This window comes from Bos indicus x Bos taurus, chromosome 19, assembly GCF_003369695.1.
Source record: "Bos indicus x Bos taurus breed Angus x Brahman F1 hybrid chromosome 19, Bos_hybrid_MaternalHap_v2.0, whole genome shotgun sequence".
Lineage (NCBI taxonomy): Eukaryota > Metazoa > Chordata > Mammalia > Artiodactyla > Bovidae > Bos > Bos indicus x Bos taurus.
The window spans coordinates 62,508,688-62,530,171 of NC_040094.1; the positions used below are offsets into that span (position 1 = coordinate 62,508,688).

The 21,484-nt window shown below is 48.1% G+C and overlaps 1 protein-coding gene across 6 annotated transcripts in view; it reads left to right on the forward strand.

Moving 5' to 3' along the window:
• The window catches only part of LOC113878212 (ATP-binding cassette sub-family A member 9-like), a 54,753-nt gene extending 34,006 nt beyond the window's left edge, over positions 1-20,747 (forward strand). For 5 of the 6 annotated variants that reach the window (XM_027519147.1, XM_027519150.1, XM_027519148.1 and 2 more), the window contains 17 exons: positions 1,501-1,608; positions 3,313-3,486; positions 3,997-4,110; positions 4,264-4,383; positions 7,051-7,119; positions 7,795-7,886; positions 9,001-9,121; positions 9,793-9,910; positions 10,576-10,667; positions 14,382-14,542; positions 15,536-15,611; positions 15,682-15,776; positions 16,819-16,938; positions 17,100-17,240; positions 17,885-17,964; positions 20,200-20,255; positions 20,593-20,747. In XM_027519147.1, the coding sequence (XP_027374948.1) occupies positions 1,501-1,608; positions 3,313-3,486; positions 3,997-4,110; positions 4,264-4,383; positions 7,051-7,119; positions 7,795-7,886; positions 9,001-9,121; positions 9,793-9,910; positions 10,576-10,667; positions 14,382-14,542; positions 15,536-15,611; positions 15,682-15,776; positions 16,819-16,938; positions 17,100-17,240; positions 17,885-17,964; positions 20,200-20,255; positions 20,593-20,688 (1,833 nt within the window). In that variant the 3' untranslated portion in view covers positions 20,689-20,747. The remainder of the gene's footprint in view (positions 1-1,500; positions 1,609-3,312; positions 3,487-3,996; positions 4,111-4,263; positions 4,384-7,050; positions 7,120-7,794; positions 7,887-9,000; positions 9,122-9,792; positions 9,911-10,575; positions 10,668-14,381; positions 14,543-15,535; positions 15,612-15,681; positions 15,777-16,818; positions 16,939-17,099; positions 17,241-17,884; positions 17,965-20,199; positions 20,256-20,592) is intronic. The other variant, XM_027519151.1, reaches the window with a different exon arrangement.
• Positions 20,748-21,484: the final 737 nt, after the last annotated feature.

Consider the following 21,484-nt stretch of genomic DNA (forward strand, 5'->3'; position numbering starts at 1 on the left):
AAAAATGACTTTACTACAAAATGTTTGCTACCTACCAGCCTAGCTGGCCTTGGGTACCTGTGTAGATAATTTCTCTTAGCGTGAACCCTGTCGATTCCCCCCCCCCCCGCCCCCACTCCTGGTCTGCTCCAATTCTGCAAGCCCATCTGCCTTGAGTCTAAAGCACAGAGCTCACTTCTGACCCCACTCGTGACTTTAACCGTCCATCAGAGTGTCCTGAAGGGTCCCCCACTGGCCACCGTTCATATCCCTGCCTGACCAACCACCCAACTGGCATCAGGAGTCTCTGTGGGCTCCTCTAGGCCAAGCTCTACACACCCTGCCCGCAGGTCCACGTCCTCTAACATGGACAGAATGTGATGTTTATGAACCAAGTTTTGAGTGAGGGGTCAGCCATTGAGACTAATTGTGAATTTTCCATTCCCAAAGAGGGCCCCTGGTTACTCAGAGGTTAAAGAACCTGATGCAATGCAGGAGACCTGGGTTTGATCCCTGGGTCAGGAAGATCCCCTGGAGGAGGGCATGGCAACCCACTCCAGTATTCTTGCCTGAAGAATCCCATGGACACAGGAGCCTGGTGGGCTAGAGTTCATGGGGTCGCAAATAGTCAGACACGACTGAGCGACTGACACACACTAAAGATATTCCAGATCTGGAAAGCCAGCAGGGGTGACCACAGGCAGAGATCAGAGGTGCTGAGGCAGACCTGGGTGCGATTTCTTCCCTTTATCTCCACATGTGCATCTCTGTTCAGGCGGTGCTGACCTGCTGCAAGAGCTCAGAGGGGCTCTCCATTTAGGAGGGGCTGAGAGAGGGTAAGCAGCTCTCAAGGCTCAGGGTCCCGACCTCAGAGATGAGCAAAGCAGTGAGGCAACCAGTCACCGATGAGAGGTGACTTCTCTCCAGGCTTCGAGCCAAACCCAAAGCCCTCTTTAACCTGTACAGGGCTTTGCATCGCTTTAACTCAATGCTTTTATGTGGCGTGTGGGCTGACCATTTTTCTCCAAGCCCAGACACCTACCTACTCAATTCATACCGGCCAGCACTCTGAAGGCATTTGAGCTTCCTCCATTATGTTGAATGAGAGAAATGATTCCTCCTGCATGTTGAGCTGAACTGACTTGGTCTCAGGTTCTGAACGTACCGCAGTGGCTCCTCCGTTGACAGCCCACGACCTCTGTCTATTAAAAGTCAGCCTCAATGCAGTCAGCGCAGTGCTGGGGAGAAGAGGTTGTGTGATTACGTCTCCCGTTGTTAACCATGGGAGCGTATCCAGTTCACGCGATGCAGTGGAGTTTGCTTCTTCGTGAATCAATCAGGATGCACGTTCAAATGTCCCAGCTGCTGTAACACACGACTAAGGAAGCGAAGTTTCAAACAAACAGGACCTTGGGACGTGCTCTGGGTAGTTAGACCGCTTCACGCATTGAAATGATTTGGTTTAGAAATAGTATAAATGAAGTCTATACCTGACCGCCCACGTGTTCGGCATGATTTCAGGAGCACACGTCTAACGAGCACGAGTACCTGGGCATGGCCTTCTTCTGGATCCCTGGGGCGGCCTGCTTCACTCCGTACATCGCCATGGGCAGCATCGGTGACCATAAAGTGAGAACAGCTATGCAGCCCGTGTCCTGCTCCGTACCCTGTAACACCCACACGGAGAGTGAGACGAAGTAGATACAGGCAGACGGACGACTGAATCACTCCGCCGTGTGCCTGAAACAACACGACGTTGTCAACTGACTATACTCCCATATGAAATAACAATTAATAAAAGCTGAGCAATAAGAAAAAATGCGACAAAAGGGATTAAGTCAAATTTCTCAAATTTTCCTCCCTGAGGGAAAAAAATGTTTCCTATACTAAGTAGTAATGATAGTAAAAAGCAAAAGTCCTTATATGTTCTTCTATATTTTTATTGGAGTATAATCGCTTTACCACGTTGTGTTGGCTTCTGTCTACAAGGTGATTCAGCCGCATGTACACACATATCCCCTCCTTCCTGAACCTCCCCTCCCCACGCCACCCCTCCCCCACCCCTCCCCGGGTCACCCCAGAGCCCCGAGTGAGCTCCCCGCGCTGTACAGCAAGCTCCCGCCAGCTCTCTGCCTCCCCATGCCACCCCTCCCCGCTCCCCCACCCCTCCCCCCTCCCCCACCCGTCTCCCTTCCCATGCCACCCCTCCCCCCTCCCCCCTCCCCCACCCCTCCCCCCGGGTCACCCCAGAGCCCCAAGCTGAGCTCCGGGCGCTGCGCAGCAGCTCCCACCAGCTCTCTGCCTTACACACGGTAGCGTATATGGGTCAGCGCTACTCTCCCAATTGCTATGTTCTTAACACCCTGTGACCCCGCCCCCGTCTTATGACCACACATGTATATGCGCATCGTGCACCTAATTTAAACAATGCTTGAAACAATGGAGGGTCAACCATTTGAATAAAAGCTTGGCGAATATACAGAATATGCTATTTGCCTTAAATGAGAGACCTCAGGAAGGATAGCTCAGAAGGTACCATCAACGGGCTGGGAACCTCGGATTCTGTCTGGCAGGTTCTACTTCCCTGCTGACACCATCCCATCCCCATTCCAGACGGAGGCGAGGTTCTCCGGTGTAACAGCCCTAAGCAAGGCACCAGAGTACTTTGGCTTATTGCTGGAAAAGAGTGTCCCTTTAAAGCTTCTTTTTGTGAAGATTCTATAAGAATGTCAGGAACCCACGGTAGACTTTCTGTGCATCCATGGTGCTTCCCTGCCACACAAGTTCCCTCCTCGTGTCTCCACGTCCTTAGCGTCCTCTGCTGGGGTTCCCTCTGCACCACTGAGCCTTGTGAAAGTTCAGCAGGTGCTGCTGGTGGACTCAAATTAATTTTCACTTACCCTGCTCTTAAACTATCCTTCTCTTGAGCAATTTCTCCCGTAAGAAGCAAAGCAAGATGCCAATTATAAGTGTGCTGTTTACATTCCGTGTAAAGCTTAAGAATCTTCCAGGAAATTGTGCACCTCCTTCTCTTGAAACTCTGTGCATCTTGCAAGGCAAGTGTCAGAGGCATCAGTAGCTTTGACAAGAAAAGAATAAGAATCTTCTCACCACGGCAATGCTGTGTAGATCCCTTCTTCCTGGAGACAAGGTGGCATACAGCATTATCAATGCCCCTGAAATAGGAACAGGGCAAGTCACAGTGTCACTTGCTAAATTAGCATAATATATAAGAGAGACAAAGGGGAAATGAATGCTTTTGTGCTGCATATTTGCAATTTCTCCAGCCTAAACTATTCAAAACTTTTGACGATTCTTTTGCTTCTTTATCAGAAAAAAGTTCACTCCCAGCTGCGGATTTCAGGCCTCTACCCTTCCGCTTACTGGTTTGGGCAGGCGCTGGTGGACGTTCCCCTGTACTTCTTGATCCTCCTTCTAATGCAAATAATGGATTATGTTTTTAACCCAGACGAGTTTGTGTTTATCATTCAAAGCCTGGCAGTTCAGGTAAGTGGCAAAAGTTATCAAATGGCTTTCCTAGACTACTTTTAATAAATGCAGTTGCATTATCCATCTTCAACCAAAGAACCTCCCATTATGTTTGTTATAGCTTAGATCTGGAAAGCTGAGTTTAACTTGTTGTTCAGTCCCTAAGTCGTGTCCAGCTCTTTGCAACCCCATGGACTGCAGCACGCCAGGCTTCCCTGTCCATCACTATCTCCAGGAGTTTGCTTAGATTCATGTCCATTGAGTCAGTGATACCATCCAACCATCTCATCCTCTGTCGTCCCCTTCTCCTGCCTTCAATCTTTCCCAGCATCAGGGTCTTTTCCAATGAGTCGGCTCTTCGCATCAGGTGGCCCAAGTATTAGAGCTTCAGCAACAGTCCTTCCAGTGAATATTCAGGGTTGATCTCCTTTAGGATTGACTGGTTTGATCTCCTTGCTGTAGGGTTTAAATATAAATATGTACTTAGATAGCATTTACCTTAGGTGACTGTAGTATTTCTATTTTCAGACCCTGTGTATAATTGGCTATGTCTCATCTCTTGTTCTCCTGACGTATGTGATTTCATTCATTTTCCGCCACGGGAGGAAGAACAGTGGCATTTGGTCATTTTTCTTCTTAGTTGTAAGTACGCGTGTGGCGCATGTTACTTTATTTTTAAACTATTTTTAATAGTTCTGAGAATGTATATTTCAATCTTTGTAGTAAGCATGGTGGTAAATTAATATTGCTTTCAGAATGTTATACTTTGCTCAAACTATGCTCTTTTTATTTTAGGTCACCTTCTTCACCATTGTTGCTAATTATCTGAATGAATACGGATTCCTAGGGCTGTTTCTCTGCACCATATTAATACCACCCTTCACACTGATTGGTGTTCAACTCATTTTTTCTGAGGTGAGTAATTTCACGTCTGTTCTGGGCTCATGAAATGTGCTGCCGTTGGAGAAAACCTTGGATATGATACAACGTACGTAGAGCCCTCAGCCGGTCAGCATTCGATGCCTGTCTTCAGAAGATCACTTCACTTCCCACAGGCGAGGGTCACAGTCTCCTTCAGGAGGAAGCCCCGCCATTCTTTATCAAGGTCAGAGGCAAAGGCACAGTGGTGGAGTTTTGCAGTTCTCTTGGTCACCCTCACACCTGGGGGCAAAGGGCCTACTGGGAGGTGGCAGAGATGCCCTTTTGCTATTCATTCCAGACACACGAAGTTTAAGGTTCCTCAGAGACGTGCGGTGGGAAATGGCAAGTGGTCACTTGACATAGGAGCCTGAAACTCAGTGTATGTGTTCAAAACAAAAGCTGAACCCCTGAGATTCACATGCTTGTGAGTGATGTTTAAAGCCACAGGACTAGCTTGTATAATCTACAGAGTAAGCGTTGTTAGATTGAAAAGAAAATGAAGCGTTTGGCTTTGAACTACAAACTTTAAAGATTGGGAAGAGGAGGACTCCACAAATCAGTTTAAGAAGGAGCCTGTGAGGGATGAGAAAAAAAGGAGGAAATTTGTGCACCAGAATCTCATCTCTCAAACCCACCCTGAACACGTAGGGTAAATAAGGATGTGTGTCGGATGGCAACAAAGCATACTTCAAAAAGGATGGAGGGATTCGTCTAATGAGCGGTCTAGAAAGATGATAATTGAGAAGAAACTGCTGGGCTGGACCAGATTAGAGTCCTTGGTGATGTTCACAAGACAGGTTTCAGTGGAAGGGTGGACACAAAGCTTAGAAGGAGCGAGCTTAGTATATAATGCAGAGTGAAGAGCTAGTGAGGTGGTCATAGACACATAGTTCTAGGAGCTTTGCTAAAAAGAGTAGCACTGAGATGGAAGAGTGGATGAGTGAGATTAGATTTAGGTTTAAGAAAGGAGATTCTGTGCTGATGTGAGAGAAATTTTAGATGAAAGAAAGATGGAGTAGCTTGGAAGCCAAGTCCTTGAAGATCTGGGAAAAGATGGCATAGAGAGCACAAGCTGTGTGGGGTGGGAGGGCTCCTGTCACTAAAGCGGGAGTCTTCCAGACGCAGACGGAGAGGCGGGGCGGTGGTGGGACGGGAAGAGTGGGGCAAGTCGAGAGAGTGGCGTTGACAGTACACACCAGCGCGCATAGGACAGCGAGCTAGTGGGAAGCTGCACAGGGAGGTCGGCTCAGTGCTCTGTGAGGACCTAGAGGGTGGGCTGGGGAGGGGGGTGGTTCAACAGGGAGGGGATGTATGCATATTCGTATAGCTGATTCACTCCATTGGCTGACAGAAACCAACACAACATTGTAAAGAGATGATACTGATCTTTGCCGGGTCCAATTTAAAAAAAAAAAAGCCACAGGAAAAAAAAGATCATGACCAGAGCATATGGAAACTGAAATATTCTCCTTTCTTAGGGAGAAAGGGTAAATTATCATCTGAGTGAAGTGAAGGGAGGTCTTGGGACTTTGAAGGTAGAAGAAAAGATGTGAAAAATTGTTTCAGAGGGCAGGTCAGCAGAACGGAGACAGTGCCAGAGGACCCCCCCGACCCTACTTTCCAACTGAAGTCAGCAGAGTTAAGTTTCTGTCATCTTGTCTGCTTCTCTTGTGTAACTCAGGAGACGTGGAGAATTAGGTTTGACCAGGGTTAGGGTTTTGCCAGATGAGTTGATGAAGCAAAGGGTCAGGGGCAGCGTTTCTGTATAAAGAGAGTTCATGACAACGGACCGTGGCATCTAAGCTCGGGAATGAAGAAGGGGAGGAGATAAGGAGGGGGTCTGTGGACAGAGGAGTGGTGGGTGGAGCGTCACCAACTCCAAATTATAGAGAAAGGATGCTCAGAATAAAATTGGTGGCAGACAGGGCAAAGACCAGGGAGCCTGAAGTCGATTTCGCATATGATCCAGTCCTTGGATGTTAGCAAGATGACGTCAGGATCCTGGCAGGTCATCTAATATGAAAACAATCATCTTAGATGGTGGATGGCTGTGTTGGTTAGAGATTTACTACATCAGATTAAAGATGCTCAGAAAAGAAGTCTTGGGAAAGACGGCTCGAGAAACAAAACAGATCCTTTGCCCCTCATTCACAAAAGTGCTGGGAGGCCTTTTAGATAGTGCTGATGGAAACCACACCTTTGAGCGTTTGCAGGTGAAAGCCCAGGCGAAGAGCTTTGTCTTCTGGCTGAGGGACGGTCACAGGTGTTCCCCAGAGCAGGGGGAGCGTGTGACAGAGCAGCGCGATGGTTCTATAGCACAGGTGTGGCGAGAAAGGCAGCGGGCAGGGGGTAGGTCCAGGCACGTCTTGCCCTTGGCTTCAGTGGGTCCCACAGCACCACCCAGGTTTCTGCCAGCAGAGCAAATCCTGCTCACTCCTGCACAGACGCATCTGAGCTACAGCCAAACTCAGGTGGGCAGGTAGGTCGCCAAGTGACCTTGGAAGCAAGGAAGGTGCGCAGTTAGGAACTGACTCTTACCCGATGTAGAAGATAACTCACGTAGAATGCAGGCGAGTCGTTTAATGGGCATCATTTTTTGTGGGAAGAGATTCACACACAGATCAAGGTGCGTCTAAACACCCCTTTCTCCTCGTTTCACAGATTTCTCCCGACTCTGTGGATTACTTGGGGGCTTCAGAACAGCAGGTTGCATTTCTGACATTGCTAATCGTAAGAAGATGCTTTCATTTAAATGTTCTTGCCTGAGGGGACAGCTTTGTATGCTCTGTGTTAAATGAACAGTTTTAACTCCTGACTTCCGGCATCTGGCCACTAGTTAATACTCATCGTCTGACACTGAGTGGGAAGCCCGAACTCTCAGTGCTGTGGGTAGGGCTGGTATCAACTCATTATTTTCTTTTCTTACAATAATTTTATTCATTTACTTAAAAATACACAGAGAAGCCTGCATGGGCTCTCTCTTGTTGCAGAGCTGGGGCCGCGCTCTAGCTGTGCTGTGTGGGCTCCTCACTGCCCCGGCTTCTCTCGTGGTGGACCACGGGGCTCCAGAACTGAGTGAGCTGTGGTTCCCGGGCTCAGCTTCCCTGTGGCATGTGGGATCTTCCCAAATCAGGGATCGAACCCATGTCCCCTGCGCTGGCCGGCAGAGTCTTCCCCACTGAGTCACCAGGGAAGCCCAGCTTACTATTTCTGTCATGATTTCTCTTAAGTACAGTAACACAGACTAGGAGAGCTTCATAAAATATTAATGATATTATTTTTCAATCTTGTGAAAATGTTACCAGATCCTTAAAAACCTTGTACATGGTCAAGCTCCTTAAATCAGTTCCAATATGGGAGTTGCTCTTGTACTGATGCTCATGGTGATTGTCTTTCTCTCCCCAGCCTTACCTTCATTTCTTCATTTTCCTCTTTATCTTACGATGTCTGGAAATGAAATTTAGGAAGAAACCAATGAGAAAGGATCCTGTGTTCAGGTTAAGAAAATTCAAATACTATTTCACGTCTTATTTTAATACTCATTGTTTAAAGACATTTTAATATGTCTAATTAATTGCATAGAAAGTGTTGTGTAGAATTGTTCTAAAGGGACTGTGTAGAGTTGTTGTTCAGCCACTCAGTCGTGTCCGACCTTTGTGACCCCATGGACTGCAGCAGGCCAGGCTTCCCTGTCCATCACCAACGCCTGGGCACATCTATGTAAGCAGTTGGATAAGTCTAGGCATCCAGGAAGGAGGAGTAGCTGAGCGAAAGGATGAAAGTTGGAAAAAACACCTCCTTCTGCAGATTTGAGAAGGCCGCTGGAACGAACTTGGAGGCCTGTATTGCAGGACCATGAAACACGGAAGCTCGGTACTGGAGGGTCTTGGGTAGAGAAGCTTAGGGAGGGTTTTGAAAGTTACACGGTGGAAGATGAAGACAGATGTGCTTTGAAAACCTTGCCTTACTCAGAAGAGGAATCAAGCTCAAGTCCAGCTTAAGCGAGCAGAGCAGGAGAGGGGCAGGGAGACAGCTCTGTTTTAGGGCATCGGCTGCCAGTGGAAGTTTGGGAGCAGCCGTAACCAGAGGTGTGGGACAATGGAGGAGAGGATTCGGTTGGTAGCAGTCGGAAAAGGGTAATTCTGACACACATTCCCAAGAAGCGACGGTGCTCAGTTACTGGTGAGTCCGAGTCCTGGGTTCTGAAGGTCATGCCTCCGATGATAAGCATTTTGGTCTGGTGTTACCACAAAGCCTCAGAATTCTGAAGTATCTGTGCTAAAATTACAGTTCCTAGGTTCCTTTCACGGGCAGCCCTGCCTCCAAATCCTTTTCCAGAGACGTCACGACGGATAAGGAGCGTTATGCTCAGGCAAAAAGCCAGGCTGAATCGAAAGTAGCATCACTGATGGGAGCAAGGCTGTTTGAAAGGACAACAGTGTCGACTGGAAACTGAGAGTCTGCTGTGGATTCTCTACCATCTGAGCCACAAAGGGAGCCCCACAGCTACTCAATCTGTCCAAATAATTGATCGCAGTACATACAAAATTCACCATTTGGGGGCACGTTTCCCGCTGGAAACCTCTTAGATTTGCACTGTTTTGCTTTTAGAATTTCGCCAAGGAGCAGTGCTGTTTTTGCAAACCCAGAGAAACCCGAAGGGGAGGATGAAGACGTCCAGACGGAAAGAAGGCGAACAGCAGACGCCGTGGCCGCCCCGGACGCGGAGGAGGTAGAGCCGTGAAATCACACATAGGGCACTTGACTCTGTCCGGGCAGGGGGGCCAGTGCGCAGTCTGTCTTTTCCGAAAACACGTGAGGTTCTTTAGTCCTTACACATGGAGCCCATCGTTTGACTTCTGTGAGTATGCAGTGCCCACAAAGATGGGAGAACCGAGGAAACACACACACACTGACTGCTTCATGCCTTTTTCAGAGTCGTAGTTTTGGCAAATAAAGCTAATCATCACAAAACCAAAGCGAGACGTTGAAAGTTTTCTAAGCTGAGTACAGTTCACTGCAGTTCAGGGCAGAGAGTTCCTCTGAGGTGTGTGTGTCTTTGTGTGCCCGGATGCGTCTGCTTGTGTGTCTATGTGTGTGTTTGTGTGCCTGTGGGTGTGTGTACATGAACACACCTCTTCACAGACCTACTGGTTGGGTGGATGTCTCTATTCCAGTTTTCGGAGGAACAGCAAGCAGGAATCGTGTGCTGCAGTACAGATGTCTTTTCCCTGAAGGGATGTACAAGACTGGGGCAGTTTGCTGGAAAATGGCAGTTTCTAGGGGGGAGGGCTGGTCTGACTCATGGCATCTAGCAGGAGAGATCTGGACCCGGGGAGGAGGGGACACGCGCTCGTTTCACGGTGAGAATGAAGCTGCATTGGACTTTCCTTGCCTTTCCAGAAACCTGCCATTGTGGCCAGCTGTCTACGGAAGGAATATGCAGGCAGAAAGAAAAACTGTTTTGCCAAGAGGAAGAAAAAAGTAGCCACAAGAAACGTCTCTTTCTGCGTGAAAAAAGGTGGGAACCAGTCGTTCTGCTGGCAAAGCCGTCTTGACCCGTGACTGTGAGGTCTCCTGAAGGGCCTGGGAGGGTCTGAATCCGGGACTGTCTGCAGATGAACCCGGAGGGCAGCCAGCCCTCCTCCACAGGCTACGGCCGAGCCAGCCTGTGGAAAATCTCAGCTATAATTACAATGGTGTTTCCTTGCATAGGAAGACAGTTCTGTTCCATTCAGACAGACACACAGAAAAAAGCAACGATGAGAACAATGACCAAAAATGAGGCGGTCCTTCTGTTAAGAAGGCTGGGCTTATTTTTTAAGTAATATAATTAATTTCACAACAGGGATTCGTTCCCAGGAAGGAACCCCCTGGGGTACCGCAGTGCATCCATCCTCACAAATAGCATGTTCTGCAGCGTGTTGGTTAAATGCAAAATGCGCTTCAGATTCCAGCTCAACCTCAGATTGGCTGCATGACCCTGGTCATTTTATTCTCAATTCTCTTTGCATCTCCATTTCCTTGCCTGCAAAATGAAGCTAGTGACAGCACTCAGGTGTGTGTGCGAAGAATAAGTGAAATAATGACTATGGTTTGACACATGGTGAGCCATGAAAGAGCATTTGTGTTACTTTTATTGTAACAATTTGCAGGGATAATTCTGAGTGTACCTGTTTCTTTCAGGGGAAGTCATAGGGCTCTTGGGACACAACGGAGCTGGTAAAAGCACAACCATCAAGATGATAACTGGAGACACGAGACCGACCGCAGGGCAGGTGAGTAAACACGCGGAAATACGCTCGTCAGTGCTGCCAGAAGAAGCGTTCCCAGTGACTGCAGATGCCAATCTCAAAAATACGTATCTGGTCCTTTCTTATTAATCATTCTTATTTATGCATTGAATGAAGAGGATTAATGAAAAATGTCTCCCCTTAATTCCAAAAATAGTTAGGCACCGAAGCCTGTGTGTTATCTATTCTATGCCTTGTACTGAGTGAAAAGTAGACACACTCACAGGAAACATTTGGGAAAGTAAAGCTAAACATTAGCTTTGTTCACGGTCAAAAGTCTTTCTTTTTTTCTTTTTTAAACTTATGTATCCTGAGAATTTGCTGAATCAGACTGCCAAGATCCAGGATTTATTCAGAAAATAGAACTCTTAGATTAGTGAAAAATTGTCCATGTTCCAAAGCAAAAAACCACAATAGTACATGAATACAGTGGGGTGCTGTGCCTGGGCCAAGTTGTGTAAAGTAATGGACAGAGGATTGAAGGATTGCAACTTTGTCTTGTTGTTCTTTTTTTAATAATATTTATTTATTTATCTGCAATGGCTCTTAGTTGCAGCATCAAACAGGGATTCGGGGATTGAACCTGAAGTTATAGGGCGCAATCCCAGGTTCAGGGATTGAACCTGGGCCCCCCACGTTAGGGGCAGAGTCTCAGCCCCCCGGCCACCAAGGAAGACCCACAGTATCGCACGTCTGGAGGGCAGACGCTGTTGACACTGGTCAGAAGGTGAAGGCCAGAGAGCATGCTCACCACGAGAAGCTGATGGTGCCCTCGGTCTCCCTTCCCCTCTCACTCCTCGGCAGCCAGGGTGGTCCTTAGAAAAATGCGGAAGTGCTCGTGCCATCACCCTGCTTATAACCCGCAGCCGGAGTGCGTGCAGAACCTTCACCGGGGCCGCGAAAGGCCCTGGAGGGTCTGGGCTCCGTTGATGACCTTGGCTGCCACTAGCCTTTGGTGGTCTTCCCACTGTGAGACCCTGGGGTGGACTCTCCCGGGGGCTGGAGCGCTCTGCCCTCGGCTCTTCGAGTGTCTGCTCATCTCCTTCTCATCACTTTAAAATCCACATCCCCAGAGGCCTTTCCCTGTGACACTCGGGGCTAACACCTTTATTGCCCTGAAAGCGATCAGCAGGCGCTGCGATTCACTCATATGGCGTGCTTGCTGATGTGTTTCCTGTTTCTCTCTCTAGACTGAAAGTTCTAGGAGGCCAGGTTAGTGAGGGCTCTCCTCCTCAGTCCCGGGCAGAGACGACACAGCCCTGACGTCTCGGGCCTGCTGTCCCGGGGCAGGCCCCAGTTCCCACTCCCAGCTCCACCTCGAACGGCCTCCTGCACGATTCCAACAAACGAGGCTTGTTTGTTTCCTCATGTGTGAAACGGGACCATCCAGCTGACCCCCCAGTCAGGTCGGGTTTTTCTGAGGCCAAAATAATTTAAAACACAGAAAATGTAAGCACTGGTACACATACCTGTTGTTATTATTATATGGCACGGTATCCGGCCCATAAAAATAATAAATGCATGTATTTATTGATTCCTGTGTTCCAGACTAGTGCTGAGAAGTTTCCATTTACCTTAGTTCAGGATTTCTCAGGTTTGGCCCTGGGGACATGTTGGGGTTTGGAGGGCCAGGATGCTTGTTTTTTATCTTCTCTTTTTTTAAACTTAGAAAATATCTTTTTATTTCACATTGCCAATTAACGATGTTGTAATAGTTTCAGGTGAACAGCAAAGGGACTCAGCCACGCATACACATGTATCCCTTCTCCCCCAGATTCCCCTCCCATCCAGGCTGCCACGTAACACTGAAGAGTCCCCTGTGCTGTACAGCACGTCCTTGTCAGTTATCCACTCTAAGCATAGCACGTGTGTGTGTCCATCCCAAACTCCCTAACTATCCCTTCCCCCAGCCCATCCCCCTGGCGACCGTAAGTTTTTTTCTGCATCTGTGCGTCTGTTTCTATTTATCAGTTCAGTGCAGTCACTCAGTTGTGTCCGACTCTTTGTGACCCCACGGACTGCAGCACGCCAGGCTTCCTTGTCCATCACCAACTCCCCAAGTTTACTCAGACTCATTTCCATCGGGTCGGTGATGCCATCCAACCATCTCATCCTCTGTCGTCCCCTTCTCCCACCTTCAGTCTTTCTTAGCATCAGGGTCTTTTCCAATGAGTAAGTTCTTTGCATCAGGTGGCCAAGTTATTGCAGTTTCAGCTTCAGCATCAGTCCTTCCAGTGAATATTCAGGACTGATTTCCTTTAGGATGGACTGGTTGGATCTCCTTGCAGTCCAACAGTCCAAAAGACTCTCAAGAGTCTTCAACACCACAGTTCAAAAGCATCAATTCTTCAGTGCTCAGCTTTCTTCACAGTCCAACTCTCACAGCCATACATGACCACTGGAAAAACCATAGGCTTGACTAGATGGACCTTTGTTGGCAAAGTAATGTCTCTACTTTTTAATATGCTGTCTAGGTTGGTCACAGGTTCCTTCCAAGAAGCAAGTGTCTTTTAATTTCATGGCTGCAGTCACCATCTGCAGTGATTTTGGAGCCCCCAAAAATAAAGTCTGTCACTGTTTCCATTGTTTCCCCATCTATTTGCCATGAAGTGATGGGACTGGATGCCATGATCTTAGTTTTCTGAATGTTGAGCTTTAAACCAATTTTTTCATTCTCCTCTTTCACTTTCATCAAGAGGCTCTTTAGTTCTTCTTCGCTTTCTGCCATAATGGTGGTGTCATCTGCGTATCTGAGGTTTCTGTTTTTAAATTAGTTCATTTGTGTCATTTCTTTTTAGCTTCTACACATAATGTCATACGATATTCCTCCTTGTCTGTCTTACTTCACTCAGTATGACAATCTCTAGGTCCATCCATGTTTTAAGCCTTTATTCCATTTTGGCACAGTGGTTGGTCAACAGTCTGACACCAGTGTCATTTTGGACCAGATCATTCTTATTATGAAGGGCTGTCCCGTGCATTGTGGGATATTTAGCAGCATCCTTGGCCTCAACCCCCTAGATTCTCCATCAGGACAACACAAGCGTCTCCGTACGGGCCACGTGTCCCCTGGCAGGAGGGCTGGAAAAGACTAGCTTATTTAATCTTCACAATATACTTGTGAAATACCCCGTAATTGTAACAGTTTTAACTTTGGAAAAACAGAGTCTTCAATAAATACCTGCTCCTATGGATGTTTGGATCAGTAAATGAAGTCAAGCATTGGACAGCCAGGCTTACCAGGTGGCTCAGTGGTAAAGAATCTGCCGGCAAATGCAGGAGACAGACTCCGTTGGATCCCTGGATCGGGAAGATCCCCTGGGGGAGGATATGGCAACTCACTCCAGTATTCTCGCCTGGGAAATTCCATGGACAGAGGAGCCTGGAGGGCTAGAGTCCGTGGGGTCACAAAGAGTCAGACACGATTAGTGACTAAACAACAATTGGACAACCAAATAAGCGACCTTGAATTCTTTCATGGACTTGGTAACGAAGTCCAAACTGTGATAGAGAACCTGTCCTGCAACAGTGTGGAGGGTCTGCCTTTTTGTTTTCAACCATCATTTCCCCAGAGCCAGCGATCACCCGCTCACTTCTGGACTCTTGGCCCTGTGTGAGCAGGAGGACACCACTGAAATAACGCTCAGTGCCTACACACATGGTTTTGGAGGGAATGTGAGAATGACCTTGTCTCTACAGGTGCTGCTCGCAGGGGGCAGCGGAGGGGTGCCCCCGGGGTTCCTGGGGTACTGCCCCCAGGAGAGCGCGCTGTGGCCCGGCCTGACGGTGAGGGAGCACCTCGAGGTGTCGGCCGCTGTGAAAGGGCTGCAGAGGGCGGATGCCGCAGCTGCTATCACCAGGTGCGTTGCGGGGCATCACCTGCTCCCCACCTGGGCTGAGACACCTTCACACAGGATGAGGCGGGCTGATAGCTCCATACTTGTTGATCGTCTAGACCCCAGTTCAGTGTTTTTGCTCTCTTTAAGCCTGGAGAGAAAAAGGCCACGCGTTATTATTTCTTAACTGATGTATAGTTGACTTACAATACGGTGTTAGTTTCAGGTATACAACAAAGTGACTCAGCCATGTTTTTTTTCAGATTCTTTTCCATCATGGGCTATTACAAGATACTGAACACAGTCCCCTGTGTTATACAGCGAACCCTTGTTGCATAGCTATTTTACGTATAGTAGTTTGTATCTGTTAAACCCAAAGTCCTGATTTATCCCGCCCCTCACCCCTTTCCCCTTTGGTAACCGGAAGTTTGTTTCTCTAGCTCTGTGAGCCTATTTCTGTTTTGTATATGGAATCATTTGTATTATATTTTTAGATTCTACATATAAGTGACATTATATACTGTTTGCCTTTGTCTGACTTACTTCACACTAATTTCTCTCGACCTATGTGCATTGCTGAAAGTGACAATATTTCATTCTTTCTTACGGCTGAGTAATCTCCCATTGCTGTGTGCATCACACCTTCCTAACCCAGTTGAGCACTGATGGGCATTTGCGCTGTTTCCATGTCCTGGCTACTGTGAATAGAGCCGCATGTATGGTTTCAGATTGAGAGTTTTTGTCTTTTTTGGATGTCTGCCCTAGTGTGGGATTGCAGGATCTTTGCAGGATCATATAGGATCATATACTCACTGTTCTCAGTACAGAAAGAAGGCACTGCAGATATGAGTCTGGCTGCCAAGAAGGGTTCATAAAACACCCTAGGTGGTTTCACTTTTAGGATCATTCTGAGCCTCATTTAAACTCTCTGCATCTGTTCTGACTTGCTGGTTCTCCCCCATGCATCCCCCTCCCTAAGCAGGGTGCTGTGGGTTTGACTCCCCCTGCTTCCCTCAGGCTGGCGGATGCGCTGAAGCTGCAGGACCAGATGGCGCTCCCCGCCAAGGCCTTACCCGAGGGGGCCAAGAGAAAGGTAGGGAGGGCCCCCCGCCCCCCGCCCCGCGCGCCCAGGCCGGCGCCGACGCGGCTCCTCTCTGTTGCAGCTGAGCTTCGCGCTGAGCATCCTGGGGAGCCCGGGCCTGCTGCTCCTGGATGAGCCGACCACAGGGATGGACCCCGAGGGGCAGCTGCAGACGTGGTGAGGGGCGAAGGGGCACCCCTGAGCGAGTGTGTCACCTGTAACGGCTGACCCTCAAAAACACTGCTGGTTGTGTTAGATCCAGTGGTGACAGTGGAGATTTTTCCTGTGCTGACAGATTTCCTCCCCCTTGGACTCACTTGTATGAATGCACCTAAGCAACCGCTTTGCAGTTGTCATTTGGAAGTCTGAAATTTCCCACTAAAAATGTCCTTGACGCAATAAAAAAAGAAAAAAAAATTAAACCGTTGTTTATAAAGGGAAAGATGTCCACATTACCAGAAAAAAACAGTATGAAGAAAAAAATCCTAATGTCATATCACATCCAGTTTTTATTAAGGAGAAAAAGGTAATTGTAACTCAATCCTCACTCTAAAAATTTCATTTTCATCTTAGCTCTTCCAAGGAAGTATTCAAGACTCACTTTTATATTTAATCAGATCAATCTATTATTAAGTTTAAATCTTTTGCAACATCACGCGATACATAATTCTTATGGAGGGAAGAATAAATTCATGTATTCTCTTTTTTGACATGCAAATTATTCATTTTATCTTATTTACAAAATCTTTTATTGAAGTATAATTGATGTATAATATTATATTAGTTTCAGTTGTACAATATAATGATTCAAAAATTTGTTATAGATTATACTCAATATATTCTCCAATCACTTGAAGAATTTTCTAAAATCTGTCATTCTGGGCTTTGGGGCATATGTCATTATCATCATGCTTTTACATAAGGTCTCCTCTTTCCTCCTACTGCCTTCTCATAAATATTATTGAAGTGCAGCGTCCCTGTAGACAAGCTTGTACCCACTATCATTCCCTGCATTCAGCCGAAGCCCTGCTCTGAGTGAGACACCCTGTTTGCTTGGTTCTTTCCATGCCCGTTGTCCCTGCGAACCTCCTGTCTTTGAGGAGTGAATCTGAATTCGCTCTTTGTTTCATCAGTGCCCGTGGAAACGCCGTTATGTTATTTTCACACCGTCTGGAGCATCCCCACTGGTTGATGTTTATTTTCCTTGGCCTCACTTCAGGCAGCTGATCCGGGCCTCCGTTAGAAACACGGCGAGGGGCGCCCTGCTGACCACCCACTCCATGGCCGAGGCGGAGGCCGTGTGCGACCGCGTGGCCGTCATGGTGTCCGGGAGCCTGAGGTGGGTGGGTCCCCGGGCGCGCTCTGAGTGAGGGCATCTCCCCGACACGGTGGTCTCTGCGTGGAGTGGGCTGGCCGGCTGCCCTGGTCCCAGGGCCCCGCGTCCCCAGCGGTGGGTTTCCCCTCGCTTCCCCTGCCGGCTGACCCTCCTCTCACCTCCAGGTGTATCGGCTCCATCCAGCATCTGAAGAGCAAGTTCGGCAGAGACTACCTGCTGGAGATGAAGCTGAAGAGCCTGGCCCGGCTGGAGGCTCTGCACGCCGAGGTCCTGAGGATCTTCCCCCAGGCTGCTCGGCAAGAGAGGTCAATGCGGGCTCATTCTGATTCGTCCTGGTCTTTGTTCTGTTTTTCTGTGATGGCGAGATATAAAAGCTTCATCTTCTCATTCCTTAAAAAAAAAAAAAAACTATATGGGAATCATGAGGACTTAAGTGAGTAGTTCAGTTCAGTTCAGTCGCTCAGTCGTGTCCGACTCTTTGCGACCCCATGAATCACAGCACGCCAGGCCTCCCTGTCCATCACCAACTCCTGGAGTTCACTCAGACTCACGTCCATCGAGTCAGTGATGCCATCCAGCCATCTCATCCTCTGTCGTCCCCTTCTCTTCCTGCCCCCAATCCCTCCCAGCATCAGAGTCTTTTCCAATGAGTCAACTCTTGAGACATCCAATTCCAAGGGATAGCATAGGAGGGAAATAAGAGAACCAAGTCCTGGTTTGGAAGCTGATTCTTGTGAGGGAATTAATATTCTTCCTTTTTCTTTTCTTTTAACTTTCAAGGGCCTGTTTATTTATTTTATATATTGGATTGCAGTTGAGTTCACAATGTTGCGGTAGCTCCAGGTGCACAGCCAAGCCCTGGACGAGCCTGCTGCCCCTTCCCAGACATGGCACCCGTTCGCGGCCGTGCCTCCAGGTCCTGAACTCAGCTATCTCTCCTCGCCCCCAGGTTCGCCTCCCTGGTGGTCTACAAGTTGCCTGTTGAGGATGTACACCCTTTATCACATGCCTTCTTCAGTTTAGAGACAGGTGAGAGTGCCTGCTGCGAGTGAGCCTCTGGAAACCGATCACATTCAAGTCTTGCATAAAACCAGCATAAGAAGTATCAATACATGGGCCTAAAATGTGACATACTATATTATATGATAAGGGCTTCCCTTGTGGCTCAGCTGGTAAAGAATTTGCCTGCAATGCGGGAGGCCAGGTTCAATCCCTGGGTCTGGAAGATCCCCTGAAGAAGGGAAAGGCTCCCCACTCCAGTATTCTGGCCTGGAGAATTCCAGGGACTATACAGTCCGTGGGGTCGCAAAGAGTCGGACACGACTGAGCGACTTTCACTTCACATACTATAAGTAAATAGTAAGGTTTTAATCCAGAGGTTCTCAGCCAGTGATGTGGCAACTTCTGGGGATACAGGCAGACCTCGGAGGTATTGTGGGTTGGGTTCCAGACATCACTATATATTGAATGCTGCAATGAAGGAAGTCTCATGAGTGTTTTGGTTTCCCAGGGCATATAAAAGTGATGTTTAGGGGACTTCCCTGGCAGTCTAGTGTTTAAGACCTCACCTTCCAATGCAAGGGGTGCAAGTTCGATCCTTGGTCAGGGAAGCTAAGATCCAGCATGCCTCGAGGCTAAAAAGTCAAAACATAAAACAGAAACAATATTGTAACAAATTCAATAAAGACTTTAAAAATGGTCCACTTCCAAAAAAAAAAAAGGCTGTTTACACTGTGCCATAGTTCATTAAGTGTGTGATAACATTGTTTCTAAAAACTGTAATTAGTTGCCATAATTTAGAATATGTTATTGCTAAAAAATGAGAGCCTCCATCTGAGTCTTAAACGAGTGGTAATCTTTGTTTTATAATAATATGGAAGATCACGGATCAGCATGAAAAATAGAATCAGAATGGTACATTTGAAATATCTTGAGAATTAGCAACATGTGACACAGAAAGACAAAGTGAGGAAATGCCGCTGGGAACGCAGCACCACGGTCTCGACAGGCGCGGGGCGGCCGCACACCCGTGGTTTGTGAAAATGCAGCACTATAAAATGGGGCTCCCTGCGTTTTTGGCTTTCACAGCTGATGGTGTGGTTGGGGGTATAGTTGGCGTCTAGTAGGTCTTCTAGGGGCTTCCCAGGCAGCTCATTGGTAAAGAACCCGCCTGCCAATGCAGGAGATGCAGGTTTGATCCCTGGGTCGGGAAGAACCCCTGGAGAAGGAAATGGCAACCACTGCAGTATCCTTGCCTGGGAAATCCCACAGATGGGGGAGACTGTCGGGCTACCGTCCATGGGGGTCACAAGAGTCAGACACGACTGAGTAAGTAAACAGCAACAACAAGGTCTTCTAGAGGCCGGGGCCATGCTGGTCTAGTAACTAACTGTTGTCTAGTAACTAAGTGTCCACGAGAAATCGCGACTCTCCAGGGTCTTCTTTCCACTCGTGGTTCTTCTCTCCACGTGGGAAAAGGTAGTGAACTCAAAAGTAGGACTGACTTCCCCGGTGGTCCGGTGGGTGACGCCAAGCTTCCAGTGAGGGGTGCCCAGGTTGGATTCCTGGTCAGAGGAGATCCCACAAGCAGCCAAAAAAAAAAAAAACCCATACATTTAAAAACTAAAAAAGGATAATTCCAGGAACTTTTGTTTATAAAGGGGCTCTTTGGCAAGGTGCCGGGAACAGTGCAGTCACCTGAGGCTGGACTTGACACCACGGTTCCCGTTCTTAGGTCCAAAGGGACGAAGAGAGGAGGTGGTGACTGGACCCTGGGAGTAGAGTCGGGTAGAATCTGCCATCTTGAGGGAAGAAGTGACCTTGAATCAAAGGACATGCCTGGGGTCAGGGAGGACATGGAGGGATAAAAGCTCCGTCTCCTCTCTCTCTGTGCCTCCTCCTGGGCTTTCCACTGGCGGAACCCCCCAGGAGGAGCCCACCGAGTCGGGCTCTGGAGCAGAGAGCAGAGTGGAGGAGAGTGAGGGCAGATGCAGAGCGGCTGGAGGCAGTGGTCCAGCCTTTAGCGCAACCCGCGTGGGCAGTCCAGAACCTCGCGTCCTGTTTTCAGTCCTGTGGCCCTTCTGCCCGAGCTCTAAGATGATGAGAGAGAGGACCACCTGGTGAACATGCATTCCCATATTTAATCCAAGTTTATTACCCACCCTGTGTATTTAAGATCTGCCCCTGTGTGCCCTTGGTACATGACTTGGCAAATTTATAAATGAAAGACATTTGCAGTTCTAATACACGTCCATCCTTTTGCAGTTAAACAGAACTTCGACCTGGAGGAGTACAGCCTCTCCCAGTGCAGCCTGGAGCAGGTGGGTCCATTTTACACATCCCACAGCATCCCAGGTGGCTCAGACGATAAAGCATCCACCTGCAACGTGGGAAACCCGGGTTCAACCCCTGGGTTGGGAAGATCCCCTGGAGGAGGAAATGACAACCCACTCCAGTATCCTTGCCTGGAGAATCGCATGGACAGAGGAGCCTGGCAGGCTACAATCCTTGGGGTCCCAGAGAGTCAGACATGACTGAGTGACTAACACTTTACTCTTCACGGAATATAAAGATACCATATGTGCACACACTCTTCACTCACTTGGGGCTACAGGAAACAGTGGTCACCCCATCTCTTTATTTCTTCCTCTGTTGCAGGTTTTCCTGGAACTCTGCAAGGAGCAGGAATGGGACAATTCTGATGAGGAAGTTGATCTCTCCGTGAGGTGGAAGCTCCTGCAGGAAGAGCCTTAAAGCCCAAATCCACTATTTTTAAGACCATATTTTATAGCGTTAATATACCTTGGCTCAGATATGATTTCAAAATGCTTTTGAAACTCACGTCATCACTTTTCTCAATAATATGATGGATAGTGGGACTAAGGAGTAAGGTCAGAGCACTGACGCTCAGCGGACCAGGCAGCCTCCGAAACAGCAACTGAACCCAGCGTTTCACACGGCAGCAGATTTTTTAAAAAATGCACCTGATTAGGGAATTTTTATGTTTCTAAGAATGATACAGAAATTAATTTAAATTAATTTAAACATCTCTGACCTTTAAAATCTTAACTATTTTCCCTTTTTAAGTAGGCAGGTGGCTAAATGGTAAACATTTCGCCTGCAGGAGACACAGGTTTGATCCCTGGGTCGGGAAGATCCCCTGGAGAAGGGCATGGCAACCCACTCCAGTATTCTTGCCTGGGAAATCCCATAGACAGAGGAGTCTGGCAGGCTGCATAGGCTCACAGGAGCTGGACAAAACTAAACAATGATCAGCCCTGGGTGTTCTTTGGAAGGACTGATGCTAAAGCTGAAACTCCAGTACTTTGGCCACCTGACGCAAAGAGTTGACTCATTGGAAAAGACTCTGATGCTGGGAGGGATTGGGGGCAGGAGGAGAAGGGGACGACAGAGGATGAGATGGCTGGATGGCATCACTGACTCGATGGACGTGAGTCTGAGTGAACTCCGGGAGTTGGTGATGGACAGGGAGGCCTGGAGTGCGGCGATTCATGGGGTCACAAAGAGTCGGACACGACTGAGCGACTGA